This window comes from Armigeres subalbatus, chromosome 2 (assembly GCF_024139115.2).
Source record: "Armigeres subalbatus isolate Guangzhou_Male chromosome 2, GZ_Asu_2, whole genome shotgun sequence".
Classification (NCBI taxonomy): domain Eukaryota; kingdom Metazoa; phylum Arthropoda; class Insecta; order Diptera; family Culicidae; genus Armigeres; species Armigeres subalbatus.
The window spans coordinates 76,082,103-76,101,713 of NC_085140.1; the positions used below are offsets into that span (position 1 = coordinate 76,082,103).

The 19,611-nt window shown below is 40.2% G+C and overlaps 1 protein-coding gene across 1 annotated transcript; it reads left to right on the forward strand.

The window, feature by feature from the left end:
• Positions 1 to 6,022: 6,022 nt before the first annotated feature.
• Positions 6,023 to 7,124, forward strand: LOC134214558 (optineurin-like). Its single transcript, XM_062693908.1, has 2 exons — positions 6,023 to 6,672; positions 6,737 to 7,124. Exons 1-2 carry the CDS (start codon positions 6,115 to 6,117, stop codon positions 6,992 to 6,994), a joined length of 816 nt encoding a protein of 271 aa, XP_062549892.1. The 5' UTR covers positions 6,023 to 6,114; the 3' UTR covers positions 6,995 to 7,124.
• Positions 7,125 to 19,611: the final 12,487 nt, after the last annotated feature.

Consider the following 19,611-nt stretch of genomic DNA (forward strand, 5'->3'; position numbering starts at 1 on the left):
GTTCGGTTCTCTTTTTTTTCGAAAACATATTTTTAAACAATTTTTCTTTTCTATAACTCAATACCAAATTTTTAAAACGACTTCTCTACGTTAAAGATTAAAACATCGATTTGTCAAATCTGAGAGCCGAGAGCACTCCCACGCAGTCCAACACCAGCAACAGATAGCCGAAATCTTCACCTATATGTTAGGCTACATATTTACACATGTTTTTAATCGAAATAATTTGACTTTCATGTTGCCAGTCTAAAAGTAAATTAAATTTCGAACTCGAAAAATCTAGCTATTTTCGGCTAAAATGTGTTTTAACGTTTTAACAATTATTTTAAAATTGACGCCTTATATCCCTTACCGGGTGAAATAAAAAAGCATCACCTGGCCCCCATTTTGTTTACTCGCTTCCGTCACGGCCAAAGCGGTGTGTTGGTGATACTTCCTTCTGCGATATTCATCTGACGGCAAGCGACTGAAGCGAATGCAGTGCCGTTCGCTCCCGCCGAAATGTGCTTGAGCGTCCTCACGTACACCAGCTGCGCTCCCATACGCTGATTGAACGCCACAAAAATAGCTGCCACGTGAGAAGTTCACTCGTATATAGGGTATGCGAGCGCATGATAGCAAAATAATAGAAAAAATGGGCCTGATTACTTTTAGTATAGAGAAAGGTTATTAATTATTGAACAGTTTTTTCTTCGTTAGAAGTTACCCAAATAAACACTTATAGGGCGATCATGCCTTCAGTGAAGACAATGGGTTCTTAATATTGTTCATCATTGCATTTCTTAACGTTTGCTTTACTTGAAGCAACACGTTGTAATTATGCCATTATGAATACTAATTGAAAACAATAATTTCCCCAACAAATTGGCTTTCCTACCTATATACTGCCGCCGCAAGCGTAACTGTTCCATATTTTCTTCCATGCAAAATCAATATTGGACGATTATGCTTGCGACGGCAGTATAGTGGAGTGTTCATTTTACCTCCAAGAAATTTAGATTAATTATCAAGGCGAAATTAATCCAATTTCATTTCTAGCAAATTCAAAGTTTGTCTATCAGTTAATGCATTAAAACTATCAATTTAGAACCACTATTGATTTTATCAAATATATTTTCTTTCATTGATTCAATAATACTTCCAATTGGTACCGTTACCCTAGCAGAGTGAACTCTGTGGCTTTGAAAAGAAATGAACGTATACCAATTTGATGAATACTGTACAACTTATATTTACTCATTCCATGTGTGTCCCGATGGTTTTGTGGTATGGCAAGCGCCTTCCACCCAAGAGGTCAGCAGTTCGAATCTAGGAAAATTCAGTGTAGAACATTTTGCTATTTTTTTATACGCAAAAACCATGGCCATAACTCCAGATTGCGATGAGCTATGGATCTAATTTTCAATAGCCAACAATGGGACTGAATTCCGCGTCGACTGCAACTTGTTGCGAGCAAATCGGACAATGGGAAGTTCAAAAAAGTGTGTCTACAAAATTTGTACACATACACACATACACACACACACACATACATCCACACATACAGACATCACCTCAATTCGTCGAGCTGAGTCGATCGGTATATAAAAATCGGCCCTCCGGGCCTCCTATCAAAATTTTGTTTTTGAAGCAGTATTATAGCCTTTACGTACACTTAGTGTACGAGAAAGGCAATACGTGAGCCGAGCATAATTATTCTCATATTTCTTGATTATTGGATGAGAAATCAATGCATTTCATATGCACATTGCCTTATTGTTATTGATATAGGAACAGATACCCTATATACAACATTTTCCACAGTTTCCACTCGACACATCAGATGCTGATGTGAAATAAATTTCATAGGAATCATCAAACACCTTCGCAGTATTGCGGTATTGAGTTACCACGGAACCTGATTTTGATGCTTCTTCCGAAAATCCATCTGCGCTGAAACATAATTCACCTGAACTTATTTCAGGATCAAATTATATATAGGAACCAATTCTCACTGTCCTTGCCCTTACGTAAGGTATAACATTTCTGGGGTTTTCAGACTCACTCGTTCCCATGTCAGATTTTCATACATTTTTTTTATGAAGCGTAAAGTCCCAACTCCCCAAAGCTTACGTTATTAGTGTACGGCCCCTTACTACAATACGCTTTGAAAAAACCTAATGCATCTAATTTGAAACAGGTTATTATCCAGACCCAACTAAACTTTTGCTAAGCGCAAAGTAGAGACGTTCCGATACTTCCGATATATTGGAATATCGATATTTGTGTTTCGATATCCGATATTTTTGTATTGATATTTTGCTTTTAATATATCGGTGATATCGATATTTTTCCTTTCGATATCGATATATTGAATCAGAACAAATTAACACAAAAATAACAATTTTATTGCACTTTGTGAAAAAAAATCAAAATGGATCTGGAATGACGTATTTTAACGATTTAAAGGATTCTTCTCGGTTTGTTTTGGCAACTCGACACTTTGCATTGACGCGTTGTTGTGTAACATCTGTCATGCCACTGGTCCTTGAATCCTTATGCGAATTCAATTATATCAGTCTTCCCACGAACCTGAACTGAGTTCAACTTGAGTATAATTTTCTTCAGTTGCGTTCAGTTCCAAACCCGCATCGCTACTGTAGTCAGGTTCGGGTGTATACCGTGTACCGAGCGGTACATGTATAAACTGAAGTACAAAACTTCGGTTCGAACTGTGGTACACCAAACACAGACGAGCTATATCCGAACAAAAGACGAAGTATATGTCACTTCGACGAAAAGAAGCGAAAGGAGAATGGGAGAGGCTGTAAAGACAAGAGTTGAATGCTAGTGTTCTGATCCAGCGTTCTTTTTATATGTCGAAAGAAATTTTTAATTTTGTTTTTATTTTTTTCAGCAGAGAATAAAAAATAATAATGTCGTTTTAGTTTATTCGCACCGGTGTAGGTAAACTTGCACTGAAATCGTTCCTCTTTTAAAACGGTGCAGTTCCATTCTTGCTTTATTTTGCCACCGGTGTAGAAAAATTTACACTTTGCCTGAATCGGGTAGGCACCGCGTGGTAACAATACTTGTGTGATGTGGAATTGTCATAAGTTTCCTATTAGGTTTCTTATTAGGTCTTTCGGGTATTTTTATTTTTATTTTATTATCTGCTGATATCTATGCCTAGTGTACATAGTAGTTAGGTTATCAAATTTAAAAAAAACACACCAGCGCCTCCTAAAGGCCGTCATGATATATCATATTAACACTTAAATAACAATGTAAACATAAAAATTTAAAATTGAAGTTGGAGGGCCAAACCGGCCGAGCACTGTACATGTAAAAAATAATTGTAGAACAGAAAATGAAACAATAAAGAAGAATTTTACTACTACTGATATCTATGCCTCATTAAAATTATCTTCTATATAATAAAAAGAAATGGACTGTGTTTGTATCCGCATAACTCGAAAACGGCTGGATGGATTTTCTTCATTCCTTCAGCAAGTATGTATGTTGGTTATCGTTTCCGACGGGTTTATATGATATTTCCTCCTGCGAAAATTACGTGAAAAGTTTAGTAAATAGTGAAAAATTTAAAATTATGACTTGTTTGGAATCTGCGCATGGGCAGTTCATAACGCGCTTTATCGCCTACTATGCAGGACAACGTCTGCCGGGTCGACTAGTATTTGATAATTTGTATCAATGTTGTTGAAGTACAATCAAAAGCTGCAAAGATTTTTTATACAAGTACTTTCTATGTACAATTTTTTTATAATATTTATGGATTATTACAATTATCAATGGTTAAAATAAACGATTAAATATATCAAAATCAACAAAAGTAGGTAGACATTAAAAAAGGGAGATCAAATTTCAATACATGTTAAATTTTCATAGAAAAATCTTTCTATATTCAATATTACCTTGCAGTCAATCATATTACCTAACAATTAGTCAGTCTATTTTAACTTTTTCCAACAAATATTGACATAATCTAAGAGTTTTTCACTGTGAAATTCTGAAATAGATCTCAAATTAATAGTCGATTTACATAACTATGTTGAAATCGAAAAATAATTTAAAATTTGCACATATGCGGTCAAGAACAGTGTTCTTGGTTTTAACTTCAATCAGTTTTACGCATCATATCATTTTTAAAGCAAAGATATAAGGTGGACTTCAATTCAAAACTTGGATTATCACATATCTGAATTTTTCTACTATTAATATAAATGTATTGTGTAATTATGTTCTATACTATTTATATGAAATAATTGGAGTAAAAGAAAAAATGTCAAGTTTCCAGAGACCGACTTTGAAGTAAATCCTGCAAGGTGCTATTTTTTTTAATTTAACCATCTATAAATGTTATAATACATTAATAAATTATTTATGTTGAAGTCTACTAACTCATTTTGGATAAGTCTACTAACTTTTTTTGGATAAAACTCAAATTTTACGATCATTTTGATACAGTTATCGAGGGGTGAGAATAGGGTTGAGAATAGGTCATTGTTTCAACAGCTTAGAATGTGTTTAGTGCCAGAAAATTAATTAATTATGAAAGTCCTTTTCGAACGATTTTGTTATCGACCTCTTGGCTGTCAGTAATGTCGATGGCGGTAATTGAAATAATCTTCATTTTTAATAAGTTTTAAATAAATATAAACATACAATATGATTGGAATCCAGTAACTTTTCCACGGCTAGATTCCATAAATTTCTAGCATTCACAATTTATCAAATCCTACAAGAACCATTTGTTTTTTTTTTGTAGATTTTTCTACACTTACATATCGGGGCTGATTTGCGATTTGGGCGTAACTTATTTTGTAAACAAACATTAGAAGTCAAATTCTTGCTAAACTAAGCATTTCCCCATAAAACACGGTATGTATCCGATAGAATGAGCCTTCCTCTATCAGGTAAGGAATTAGTTTTGGAGAAAAAGCACTTGCATTATTCGGAATCTTTAAAACAATGTTTGTTTACAAAATAAGTTACGCCCAAATCGCAAATTGGCCCCGATATATTATTAACAATAAACAAAACCTTATGCCTAACCATGTTTTACGTTTTCAATTTGCAAAATTAAATTACAAAATTGGTGTAATAATGTGTGCCATATAAAGTATATATTGAAAAACATTAAAAACAAGACGAAATTATAATATAAATCCTCGCATAAATCTCAATAATATTTACTTGCTATTTGATTGACGGCATCACCAACTCCATCGAAAACATGTGTTGGCAGTCAAAAAGTTGCCCCAGTGCTGATACTCTGGGCACTGGAACAAACATGCTTGGAATTATCAATTTTATCTTCAATTTCGCAGCATAAATGTCCCACTGAATAAATTCCACTAAAAAAAACATTATCCTTTGAAACATACTAAGCCATTAGAAATACAGTATTTGCATCGAAATAAGTTTATTAATCAAAATTTCATGGGGCAATTTTGCTACCAACTGAAAAATATGTTTCCAACTTCAATCGCATTTTTCTCAGTTGCATATTTTTCGACATGGGACAGATATGCTTGACACGGCAGTTCAATACCTATATGAAGATTTACAACGATAAATGTGCTCAGCCACAGCATAATAGGCTAAGGTTTGAAGCGTTAACGAATAAAACTTCCAATGAATGATTAAATTTGTTTGGATTAAATAATTCAACTCTATGATTAAAGATTATGATTAACGATTTAATCATTTTTGACAATGATTAATGATTATGATTAACGATTAAATTAATTTTTGGCAATGATTAACAATTTCGATTAATGAATAAAACGTTAAGAGTATGATTAACAATTACCGATCGTGATTTAATGTTGACACAATAATTGATTGAATCATACTTTTTGTATGATTATGATTAATGGATAATATGATTAAATAACCCATTATTCATTATTAAATCTATGATTAATCGCTAATGCTCTTCGAGCCGTATACCCTACATCCATTTTGAAATATCAGTTTTTGATCCAAGACGGTAACACCGACGATACGCTGATAGCGATAGCTTGTGACTTGTGAGTCAGAATATCGCTTAGTTGTGCGGAGTAAGGAAGTTTTCAATTTGAGTGGAAAATAATTTTGGGAGATACAACAATGTCCAACGAGCAGAATGAATCATTCATTGTCTTGGGTTCTTCAATGAGTTCTGCTGACCGGAACTACCCCACTTCTGAGGATTTCGAAGGGTTAGAAACGTTAAATCCAACCAACGAGGAATGCGAAATCCCCATTATGAGTCATTCGTCTGCAAGCAAGGCAAATCACGGAGAAACTGTGACGAACGATCGGAGTGTAAGTAGTGCCATAACTTTATCGGTTCACTCTCCACGCATGATGCCATCCTTAACGAATGACGAATGTATTACCCGTATGCAAAAATTGGAAGTGGAAAACGAAAATCTACGACAAATTATTCGCACTGCTAAAGAGAAACACAATCAGGCCTGGAATCGTATTGCAGCACTCGAGAAGAAGCTTGAGTCCATGGAACTACAGACCGAAAATGATAATGCACATATTTCGGAATTAAAGAAGGATTTATCAGAAAGGGTATCTGTTTTGAAAAATCAGGCCCACTGCATCGAAAAAATGGACCAGGAGAAGCAGAGTAACATGTTGTTAAAGTCGACGAATTCACAATTACAAGATAAGGTGAGTTGATAGCATTATTTGATTATTGTCAATTTACCTAACAAATAATTGCATTACTCGATAGCTGATTCAAATTCAAGATGATCATGTAAAGGAAATTCAATCGAAGAATCTAGAAGTGGACAGGCTTATGGAACAGGTGAATTCGCTGCAGGACCAGTTGAACACAAGTAAACTTGCATCCCAAATGCACTCAAAGCCTGATTGTATTTCGTCGGAACTAATTCATTTTATTCTGCAATGTCCGTTGTGCGAAAATCGATATAAAGATTTGGACGTTCTCCAGATCCACGTTGAAGAATGCGTCCTAGCATTTATGTAGTTGGAGCCACACTGTACGAATGTGTGAATGAACAATCTGCTGACAATAAAAACTATTTTGTGTTTTAAAAATAAAATTGTTTTGTGCAAAGCTTTTTGTACAAAATAGAAATTAAACACTTCCAAGTGAATGTACCTATTTGCTGACTGTTGAATTTTAGAAAACCTTACTTTGTAAAACTATCTGAATATATTACTTCCGTAAACAATCTGTAGTGGGTCGGAAATCGTTCAAAAAGTTTTTTTTTATATTTTATTTGTCTAGTGCTCAGCATGAGCATGATGACCGTATAATTCGTAGCTGCTACTCCGTGATTGATCAGAACAAGCCAAATTCAAAATCGAGATGTGGAGAAGCGACTGTACTACAGGGTTTGCAGAAAACGGTATCAATATATAACGAACAAAGATAAAATAAAGGCAAAAACTGTTCCGATTTATAACAAGCCATGATAACAAATTTATCAAACTTGTATACAAGTGCGAGAAAACAGAATCTGATAAGAAGTTCGTTCGATCACTTTTAGGCTTTGGTCCGATTCGTGAATCAAAATCGAATTAAACTTAAAAAGTGACAGTTCAAAAATTTCCAAATAACCCTCCCTCTCTGCGAGCAGGGTTATTTGAAAATTTTCAAACAGCCACTTTTAAGTTTAATTCGATTTTAATTCACGAATCGGATCAAAGCCTTAGTAGTCTGTCAATAACTCATCAGAGGCTAAATGTCAAAATGTGTTGTATGGTGGACTTCTAGTACGAAGGTTTTTCTACAACTCTGCCTAACAGGTCAATGTTTGAATTTAACTCATAACCAGAGGACCGACATCCAATTTTTTTACTATGGATTTTGACAGGTTTGCCTGTTCGTTCTTTTTTGGGGGATAAATTTATCCCCCAGTGTCAAATTACCCCAATACTTATTTATTTTGCATTAGTATGTGCGCGAATTTTGAATGTTTACTTTTTTACAGGAGAATATGATGCAAAACGCCCATACCACTCAACATGATACAATCATGAGAAAATAGAGAAAAAATTAACGAACTATAAATTAAAACTATTTTACACTCGATTCCATGCTTTAAACATAAGAATGTTCAACTTATTTGCTCAATTCTTCAGAATGCTGCTTGCACACAGTACTGTCTATGCCTTTGTTCGTTTTATATCATTTTCACCCTTGGAATTGTTTATGTTGCATTCGCAGTGCACTCGTATTGGTGACTCAGAAAAGATGTGACAAAGATGGCGTAGCTTGTCATCCCCGTGCTCATAACGGAGCTATAGCGCTAGTAGCAGTAACTTATACTAAATGATAATAAAATTTCAATCATTTAGTATAAGTTACTGCTACTGGAGCCAGTGTTGTCCTACATTCAGTGCAAAAAATTCTGCTCTTTGATTTTACTCTATCTAAACGATTTTATAGTCTTAACAAAATAACTATTACAGGGATATTTTTTAATTTTCTAAATGCCATGTCAAACTATTGAAAAAATGCACACCAGAGCCACAGGAGCGCGCGCGCTGAAAATACACTAGAGTGGAGCTATAGCCATTTAGAAAAACTATAGAAATGTACGTCGTTCGAAACAAAAAAATCCGCATGAATTCTGCTGAATGGCCTCAGAGTAGGAATCCATTCAGCCGTATCCTTGTGTGTAGGGATGACTGATGTTTTTATTCATACTTCACAACTTTTTACAAATGACTCAATGTCATCGTTAATACCGAACCTGTATAAACTTCTTCTAGCTTGCTGTTTCATTTTCACGATCCCGATAAAATTTGCATGAAGTATTTGTAAAATATCTCGTTGTAAAGAGGTAGGCACAATTGCCCTGTCTCGGAAAAGCAAACAACCGTCAATTTCCTCCAATTATTTATGATGTGAGTAAATATTTTAAAAACATTGGTCAATTCTTTCTGGCCAACCGTTTCTCATAAATGAAACGATTTGTTGTAAATACATATCATTTTAAGTCTCTTTAGCTATTGAAGTGGCATCTAATGGTAATTGCTGAGATAAGTTTAAATAGTTTATGTATTGTTTTTCTAAACATTTAGGTACTTCAATTTCCAATGGAAAACGGGAACAAAAGTCCGCATTTGCCATCTTATTTGTTGGTCGGTATTCAATGTTGTAGTCGTATGTATTGCCAATCCTATTACATAACGCTGTATTCTGGTTAATGATATTGAATTTCGCCCTTCTTTGCCTAGTATACCTAACGAAGGTTTATGTACATTCAAAGTTAATTGCCTATATGCCGGGTATTAAGCCACCCGGAGTGGAAATTAATTACTATGTCTGAAACTTGATTATGCATATGTACAACATGTGATAGATTTAGTTCGGAAAAGGTATTGGAGGGTAACCGCCCCTTCGGTGGGGTTTGATCCCACGACCCCAGTAGGGAAAGCACCTGTCATGCGAACTGGGGTCGTGGGATCAAACCCCACCGAAGAGGCGGTTACCCTCCAATACCTTTTCCGAACTAAATCTATCCCATGTTGTACATATGCATAATCAAGTTTCAGACATAGTAATTAATTTCCATGGCTTAATACCATATAGGCAATTAACTTGAATGTACTGATCTCGAGTGGCGATCTCTCTTCGCTTGTGTGGTCGTGTTGGGATCTGACGCAGTGTTCCCACATTTTTATTGGTACCATGGCCTCAAAAATCTTTTTCATCTGTACCAAAATCTGTACCAGACAATATGGAAAATTACCAATAAACATACAATTATAAGTCAATTAAGCGATGCAAACCAATTCATTCGTGGAAAACCATTTTTATGAATTTCAGTGATTTCTTATGAAAACGTATTGCAATAAGTTGTAGTTAACTTATTCTTTGGTTACCTGTAAAATAGTAACTTCCTGTAATTTTACTTCATATTTTAAACATTAGATACTATTTTACATATCGTTTAATATTCAATATTTTTTCCTGCATCCCAAGTAATAATAATGATTTATAATGCTATTGGAGACAACGATTTACTCTTCAAGTATGCTATAAAACCACGATAGAACCGTCAGTGTTACTAGGGATGAGTTGATACTATTTTGTCACTTTTTAACTTTTATATGACATTAAAACTAAATAGAATACAAACTTCTCGTTTTGACTTTTGGCATTTTTAAACATTTGTTTTATAACAGAGTAGAGATTGGAAAGATTATGTTTTATATAAATCAAAGCTGATGAAGATACACGCGATGTAAGTTTGAATTATCAATTGATAAAAACTCACTAGCGAATAAGAATCGTTCAAAAATCGTATCTTAGTTTCAATCATTTATCGTTAGTATTTCGTTTTGAACTAATAGGAAGAAATCCTATCGCAGAGCCATAACACGAAACAATATTTAACGGTACTGTTGACAGTGTTGACATTTAGTTGGTATTAATCAGGTTTATATTCGAATGATAATTTTGTGTTTATTATAGTTTGATGAGAAGTTATAGTCGGTGATAACTTGCCCAGTGTTGGTAAAATCATTCATAAAACTCAATCATTGAGCGCTTTTAAAATAATGCATCACTGAGTTTTTCATGCTAAAACGAATCATTTCACTTATTTCCCAAAAAATCATTTCGCTCTAAAAAGTGTTTATAATTAATTTGGGGGCAATTTATTGTTTATAAACGCAAGAGTAGGGGACAGCAGGGGGGCAGCAGGGACTATGTCCAAGGGCTTGACGATCCCTCCCCAGGCCATCTGCGAGTTGTGGCGCCTGCCTAGGATGTGGTGGGGTTTGACAGTGGTCCCTGTTAAACCTCTATAAAAAGCTGCATGTATCCGCAAGCAGGCTTCGCCAAAGCGATCGTGTGCCACAAGCACAAGTCCTGGTTTTCGGTGAGACGCTAAACAGACCTGACACGACGGCCCTCCGACGAGACAGGAGGTTTGCGCAGGCCCAATAAGTCGCCTTTAAAACTAATTATTACGAACAACATAGAAGATAATACGACTCGATACAATCAGCAAAGACCTAGACGACGAATAAAGGATCACGATTGGAAGCTTGGAACATGGAACTGCAAGTCACTAGGCTTCGCAGGTTGCGATAGGATAATCTACGATGAATTACATCCCCGCAACTTCGATGTCGTAGCGCTGCAGGAAATCTGCTGGACAGGACAGAAAGTGTGGAAAAGCGGGCATCGAGCGGCTACCTTCTACCAAAGCTGTGGCACCACCAACGAGCTGGGAACCGGCTTCATAGTGCTGGGAAAGATGCGCCAACGCGTGATTGGGTGGCAGCCAATCAACGCAAGGATGTGCAAGCTGAGGATAAAAGGCCGTTTCTTCAACTATAGCATCATCAACGTGCACTGCCCACACGAAGGGAGATCCGACGACGAGAAAGAAGCGTTCTATGCGCAGCTGGAGCAGACATACGATGGATGCCCACTGCGGGACGTCAAAATCGTCATCGGTGACATGAACGCTCAGGTAGGAAGGGAGGAAATGTATAGACCGGTCATCGGACCGGATAGTCTGCATACCGTATCGAACGACAACGGCCAACGATGCATAAACTTTGCAGCCTCCCGCGGAATGGTAGTCCGAAGCACTTTCTTCCCCGCAAGAATATCCACAAGGCCACATGGAAATCACCTAATCAAGTAACGGAAAACCAAATCGACCACGTTCTAATCGACGGTAAATTCTTCTCCGACATCACGAACGTACGCACTTACCGCAGTGCGAATATTGAATCCGACCACTACCTCGTCGCAGTATATCTGCGCTCAAAACTCTCGACGGTGATCAACACGCGTCGAAGTCGTCCTCCGCAGCTTAACATTGGCCGGCTATAAGACGGTAGACTAGCCCAAGACTACGCGCAGCAGCTGGAAGTGGTACTCCCAACGGAAGGGCAGCTAGGCGCAGCATCTCTTGAAGATGGCTGGAGAGATATTCGATCCGCCATTGGAAGCACCGCAACCGCTGCACTAGGCACGGTGGCTCCGGATCAGAGAAACGACTGGTATGACGGCGAATGTGAGCAGTTAGTTGAGGAGAAGAATGCAGCATGGGCGAGATTGCTGCAACACCGCACGAGGGCGAACGAGGCACGATACAAACGGGCGCGGAACAGACAAAACTCGATTTTCCGGAGGAAAAAGCGCCAGCAGGAAGATCGAGACCGTGAAGAGACGGAGGAACTGTACCGCGCTAATAACGCACGAAAGTTCTATGAGAAGTTGAACCGTTCACGTAAGGGCCACGTGCCACAGCCCGATATGTGTAAGGACATAAACGGGAACCTTCTTACGAACGAGCGTGAGGTGATCCAAAGGTGGCGGCAGCACTACGAAGAGCACCTGAATGGCGATATGGCAGACAACGGTGGCGGTATGGTAATGAACCTAGGAGCACGCGCGCAGGACATGCGACTTCCGGCTCCGAATCTCCAGGAAATCCAGGAGGAGATCGGCCGGCTGAAAACAACAAAGCCCCTGGAGTTGACCAACTACCAGGAGAGCTGTTTAAACACGGTGGTGAAGCACTGGCTCGAGCGCTGCACTGGGTGATTACCAAGTTTTGGGAGGATGAGGTTCTGCCGCAGGAGTGGATGGAAGGTGTCGTGTGTCCCATCTACAAAAGGGCGATAAGCTGGATTGTAGCAACTACCGCGCAATCACATTGCTGAACGCCGCCTACAAGGTACTCTCCCAAATTTTATGCCGTCGACTAACACCAATTGCAAGAGAGTTCGTGGGGCAGTACCAGGCGGGATTTATGGGTGAACGCTCTACCACAGACCAGGTGTTCGCCATACGTCAGGTATTGCAGAAATGCCGCGAATACAACGTGCCCACACATCATCTATTTATCGACTTCAAAGCCGCATATGATACAATCGATCGGGACCAGCTATGGCAGCTAATGCACGAAAACGGATTTCCGGATAAACTGATACGGTTGATCAAGGCGACGATGGATCGGGTGATGTGCGTAGTTCGGAGGTTACGTAGAGGGTTACGGCAAGGCGATGGTCTTTCGTGTCTGCTATTCAACATCGCTTTGGAGGGAGTAATACGAAGGGCAGGGATTGACACGAGTGGTACGATTTTCACGAAGTCCGTCCAGTTATTTGGTTTCGCCGACGACATTGATATCATGGCATCGTAACTTTGAGAGAGGATGGAGGAAGCCTACATCAGACTGAAAAGCGAAGCTAAACGGATCGGACTAGTCATCAACACGTCGAAGACGAAGTACATGATAGGAAGAGGCTCAAGAGAGGTCAATGTAGGCCACCCACCACGAGTTTCTATCGGTGGTGACGAAATCGAGGTGGTTGAAGAATTCGTGTACTTGGGCTCACTGGTGACCGCCGATAACGATACCAGCAGAGAAATTCGGAGGCGCATAGTGCCTGGAAATCGTACGTACTGGACTCCGCAAGACGCTTCGATCGAATAGAGTTCGCCGTCGTACCAAACTGACTATCTACAAAACGCTTATAAGACCGGTAGTTCTCTACGGACACGAGACCTGGACGATGCTCGTGGAGGACCAACGCGCACTGGGAGTCTTCGAAGGAGGAAAGTGTTGCGTACCATCTATGGTGGGTTGCAGATGGCGGACGGTACGTGGAGGAGGAGGCGAATGAACCACGAGTTGCATCAGCTGTTGGAGAACCATCCATCGTTCACACCGCGAAAATCGGAAGACTGCGGTGGGCCGGGCACATGTAGCCAGAATGTCGGACAGTAATCCGGTAAAAATGGTTCTCGACAACGATCCGACGGGAACAAGAAGGCGAGGTGCACAGCGGGCAAGGTGGATCGATCAGGTGGAGGACGACTTGCGGACCCTCCGCGAACTGCGTGGTTGGCGAAGTGCAGCCATGAACCGAGCTGAATGGAGAAGTCTTTTATGCCTTTACAGGCCACTCCGGCCTTAGTCTGATGATAAATAAATAAACGCAAGAGTATCCATTGTTCTATGTGTTGAACGCTAGTTGACTGTTATTTTACGAAGGAGAACAAAAGAAAACATACGATGATTCAAATGGATGAATCAACTCAGTCATGATTTTTTAGGTGCTGAGTTTGGTGCGTTTCAACTCACGAGTGATTTGAATTGTTTATGAGTTTTGAGATTTTGAGTTTTTCCCAACACTGAACTTGCCTACTGTTCTCATCTGGAAAAATCTCAAATGAAAATCGCAATCATTCCTATCGTCAGAGAATGATTAACAGAAGTAAATTTACTTTTCTAATGCTGTGTTAAAAATCTGTACCAATCTGTACTTTTTGGTAAAAATCTGTAATCTGTACCGTACAGAATCTGTACCAAAATTTGTTAAAAAATCTGTACCTTTCCAGATAAATCTGTACTTGTGGCAACACTGATCTGACGACCAAACTGGCACAACCTCACACAACCCTACTTCATTGAGCGCCGTTGCTGATGAAGCAAGTGTGTAGGAGCCGGACAATATTGAATACTCATCCTACTTGGTTGACATTGTGTACAAAAATACATTTGAGAGAGTTAGTTCTGAAAATGTATTGCGAGAGATCGGCTGGTACCTGGTGCTGGGAATTTGGTTTCATCAGTACCCGCTAAGCTGCGGTGGACGACGGAGGTCCTTCGTAGCTTAGTAGGGAAAGCTTACCTGTCATGCGAACTGGGGTCGTGGGATCAAACCCCACCGAAGGGGCGGTTACCCTCCAATACCTTTTCCGAACTAAATCTATCACATGTTGTACATTAGAGTGGGGCGTCATGGTCATTTTTTCAAATCAATGGTTTTTCGAAGCCTTTCTGGGTCCTGAACAACTGTGCAGAATTTAGGAGAGATTGGTTGCTTCCTCGCTTTCCGCATCGCGTTTGAAGTTTGTAATGGAAATTAGTATGGGAGAACGTATATTTTTGCATTTCTACTACTAGAGGTTTCAGTTAATCGTAAACCAAGTGGCACATTGCGTTTAAGTATAACCCAAAGGATGCCGAAAAACTTTGTTGAAGAAGCCACGTTGCTGGAACGTCCACGAAAAAAGTTATAACGCTTCGAAGATTGAGTGTTTAAACCATATGCAAAAAATCCTTTATTCTGCCAGCACTGCCGAACTACGTAGACCAATAATTTAACTGAGTGTTATTTCAAAATAATTGATCTTATAGGGCTATTGAGCTAATGGGAGCTGTCCGGAATTATTTCACTAATAAAAAAATCCGACAAGAAGGAAGATGGGTTTTGCTCTTCGATAACCATAGGTTGTCCGGTAGTGCTGGCCGACACATTAATTTCTTGCATATGGTGTTATCAATCAATTTTCGAAACGTAATAACATTTGTGTGGACCTTCCAGCTACGTGCCTTCTTCGACAAAGTTTTTCGGCATCTTTCAGACTATATGCTAACGTATTGAGTCACGTGATTGATGATAAATTAAAACTGTTAAGAGCTAAAATGTAAAAAGTACGTTTTCCCCATACTAATCTCCATGTAAATTTGAAACGCGATGCGGCATGCGAGGTTGCAAGTCTAATCGAGCCCATATTTTGCACAGTTGATTGGGGTCCCAAAACGATTCAGAAAAACCTTGATCTCACTTGATCAGACGAAGTTTGCGTTTTCCCATACAACTGCGCCCCACTCTATTGTACATATGCATAATCAAGTTTCAGACATAGTAAAGGTTTATGGTCAGTAAAAATGGTGAAGTTTTTATCAAATAAAAATTTATGGAACTTTTTTACTGTTGAAAGCACCGCTAATGCTTCCAAATGCAATATGGGGTAACTTTTCTGAGCTTGATTAAGCGAAACAGATGTGAGCCATATGGGATGTTCCTCGCCATCTATGGCATGTGAAATTACTCCACCAAGACCGTATGAAGACCCGGGCAGAAGCCATGAACAGAATAACAAAACATGATATGAACTTGATTGATACAAGAGATAAAAGAACAGGGCTCAATATCAAAAATTTGCACCGAAATATCATTTAAATATCAAGATATGCTATGGATAAAATCAAACTAATGTCACTTGATATCGATCACTTATTACAAATAACACATCTTGATATCCTCATGATATTTTAGTGCAAAAATTTGATATTGTCGTCTGATCTTTTATCTCTTATATCAATCATGTCTATATCTCATTTTGCTATCTTATCAACATTTGATATTATTGAGCTATTTTCGTCTACTCGGGGAAGCGTCTGTACTAACTACGATGGCCTTTTTAGGATCGTAAAACGTTAAAATATTTGCTTTTAGTAACTTTTTTTTACACTGCTCAAAAGCTTCGTCACAATTAGAACCCCAGTTATACCTTGCTTCTTTTCTTAGCAAGTGGTACAAAGGACTTAATGTTGTCGATAAATTTGGTAAAAACTTCCCATAATAATTGACTAGTCCCAGGAATGCTTTTAATTCTGTTGTGTTCTTTGGCTTTTGTGCTGCAACAATGGTTGATACCTTATCAGGATTAGGAAGAAGTCCTTTGTCTGTTATGAAATGGCCCAAATATGGCAAATTAGTTACGAAAAACTTGCACTTTTTTAGAATAATCTTCACATTCGCCTTCGATAGTTTATCCAGAACCAATATAAGTCTCTTGTAACAGTCCTCAAAGTTTTTTCCTGCAATAAGGACATCGTCAAGGTAAACATAAACGTATTCAATGTCTTGTAACATGGTTTCCATCACCTGTTGAAATATGGCTGCGCTTGATGATGCGCCTTGAGGGAGCCGATTATAGGTGAAGATACCGTTAATTGTATTTTTACTTACTTATGGATCCTGTACACCTCCGGTGGTACAAAGGGCCTACTTGAAAGATCTCCATCCTGAGCGTTGCCCGGCTATCGCTTTGACCTGTTGTCAGGTTAGATTTCGGTCGACTTCTTTTATTTCTTTATTGAGACTTCGCCGCCATGAGCCTCTGGGTCTGCCTCTGCTGCGATGTCCTGCTGGGTTCCAGTCTAATGCTTGTTTACAGATTTCGTTTCCGCCCCTACGTAGAGTGTGGCCGACCCAGCCTCACTTCCGATCCCGAATTTCTGTTGCCATCGGGCTCTTGTGACAACGATTATAGAGCTCTTTGTTTGAGATCCAGCTGTAAGGCCACCAGGCCCAAATTATATACCGCAGGCATCTGTTGATGAGCACCTGCAGCCAATGAGTGTTCTCCGCTGACACACACCATGTTTCGCTAGCGAATAACAGTACAGGATGTATGTTGAAGTTGAAAATTCGTGTTTTGGTACGTTCACTTATCTGTCTGTTTTTTCAGATATTTCTTAAACTCGCAAAGGCAGCCCTTGCTTTCTTGATCCGTGCGCCTATGTGGATCTTGGTATCGCCGTCTGACGCCGTCATGCCTACCAAGATATTGGAAGCTTTCAACATTCTGGTTGCACGGCTACTGTGAAACCGTGTTTACATCCAACGATTTGGTTTTGTTGAGGTTGATGACTAAACCTGCCGAAGAGGAGCGCTCGGCAAGGTCATTGAGGTTACTCTGCATGTCAGAGCGTCGTTGCGCGAGGAGTGCAACATCATCCACCAATTCGAAGTCATTCAGGTGCTCCATGGTTATAGGCTGCCATAACAGCCCGCGGTTTGGTTCACGGTCAATCGCATCTACCAGAATCTCGTCGATTACGATGAGGAACAGTAACGGCGATAGAATACATCCTTGCCTCACACCAGCTACGACCCGGATAGGGTCGGACAAGACCCCATTGTGCAGTACTCTACACGAGAAGGCCTCGTACTGTGCCTCGATGAGGCCGATGATTTTCTCAGGAACCCCCTTGCGTCTCAGGGCGCCCCACATATTCTCGTGATTGAGACGGTCGAAAGCTTTTTCGTAGTCAATGAATACCAAGTAAAGGGACTCTTGGAATTCGTTGACCTGCTCCAGAATGATACGGAGCGTGACAATATGGTCCACACAGGATCTTCCGGCACGGAATCCGGCCTGCTGCCGCCGGAGAGTCGCATCGATCTTCTCCTGAATCCGGGCTAGGATAACTTTGCATAGAACTTTGATAACGGTACACAGCAACATAATGCCTCGCCAGTTATCGCATACAGTCAGGTCACCCTTTTTGGGCACCTTCACTAAGATACCTTGCATCCAGTCGACCGGGAAAGTTGCGGTGTCCCAGATATTACGAAATAAACGATGCAGTAGTTGAGCGGATGTCATGGGGTCAGCTTTGAGCTCGGTATTGACGCGGCTCGGCTGATATGCGATCGACCCCTGGGGCTTTATTCGATTTCATGCTTTGGATGGCTGTTTGAATCTCTAGCAGTGATGGAGCTTCGGTATTGACGCGTGTTATACGTCGGATCCTGGGCAGATCATGCCGAGGTGGTGATAGCCTGGCTGGCACTTGAAAAAGTTGATCGAAGTGCTCGAACCAGTTTCCTGAACCAGAACCGTTTCAGCTGGTCAGTTGGGTCGGTCAATAACTGATCATTCGCGTCTTTCACAGGCATCGTTGCATTCACCTTCGCCCCGCTTAAGCGTCGTGAGATATCGTAGAGGAGGCGAATGTCCCCGGTTGCGGCGGCTCTCTCTCCTTCGTCGGCCAGAGAGTTTGTCCACGCTCGCTTGTCCCGTCGACATGATCGTTCTACTTCCTTCTCAAGAGCCGCGTATCGTTGACGGGCTAAGACTTTGGCTCCTCTGGTTTTCGATCGCTATATCGCGGCTTTGGCTTCTCTTTGCTCCTCTATCTTTCTCCAGGTCTCATCGGTGATCCATTGTTTTCACTGGGTGCGTAGTTCGCCCAGATTATTCTCGCTGGTGGTGATGAGGGCATTCTTGATGGCGGTCCATTGGTCTTCCACGCTTCCACCTTCCGGAATATCTGCACTCTGCAGTACGCGTCTCCAGTTCTTCAACGAAGGACCGTTTCACCGTGGCATCTTCCAGTCGGCGTGTGTTGAATCGTCGTCCAACTCTTTCCTCCTGCCGACGAATCCGCGCAACGCGTAGGCGTATTTCGCCGATGAGGAGGTGGTGATCAGACGCGATATCGGCACTACGTTTATTCCGTACATCAAGAAGGCTCCGTTTCCATTTTCGACTGATGCAGATGTGGTCGATTTGATTTTCCGTAAAGCCGTCACGGGAGACCCACGTGACTTTGTGAACCGGTCGATGAGAGAAGAACGATCCCCCGATCACCATGTCGTTATTACCACAAAATTCTGCAAATAGCTCTCCGTTTTCGCTCATTTCTCCGAGACCATGGCGTCCCATAATGCGCTCATGGTTCGAGTTGTTGGATCCGAACTTCGCATTGAAGTCGCCTAAACAGATCTTGATATCACCCTTCGGAATTCTATCTACGACGGCATTGAGTTGACTGTAGAAGTTCTCTTTGTCTTGCAGATCGGCAGCATCGGTTGGCGCATAACATTGGATTATAGTAAGGTTTCGGACCCGTGTTCTAAATCTGGCAACGATTATCCTTTCACTTATAGGTTCCCACTTCATAAGCGCAGAGTGTGCCTGAGCGCTCAGTAGGAAGCCAACTCCGCGATGCCGGGGAGCGTGTTCACCTCGTAAACCAGAGTATAGCAGAATCTTGTCCCGACGGCGTTCTGTGT

Coding starts and splice junctions, on each gene's coding strand:
- LOC134214558 (XM_062693908.1), top strand. CDS start 6,115: ATGTCCAACGAGCAGAATGAATCATTCATTGTCTTGGGTTCTTCAATG. Junction 6,673..6,736: donor ATTCACAATTACAAGATAAG/GTGAGTTGATAG, acceptor ATTACTCGATAG/CTGATTCAAATTCAAGATGA.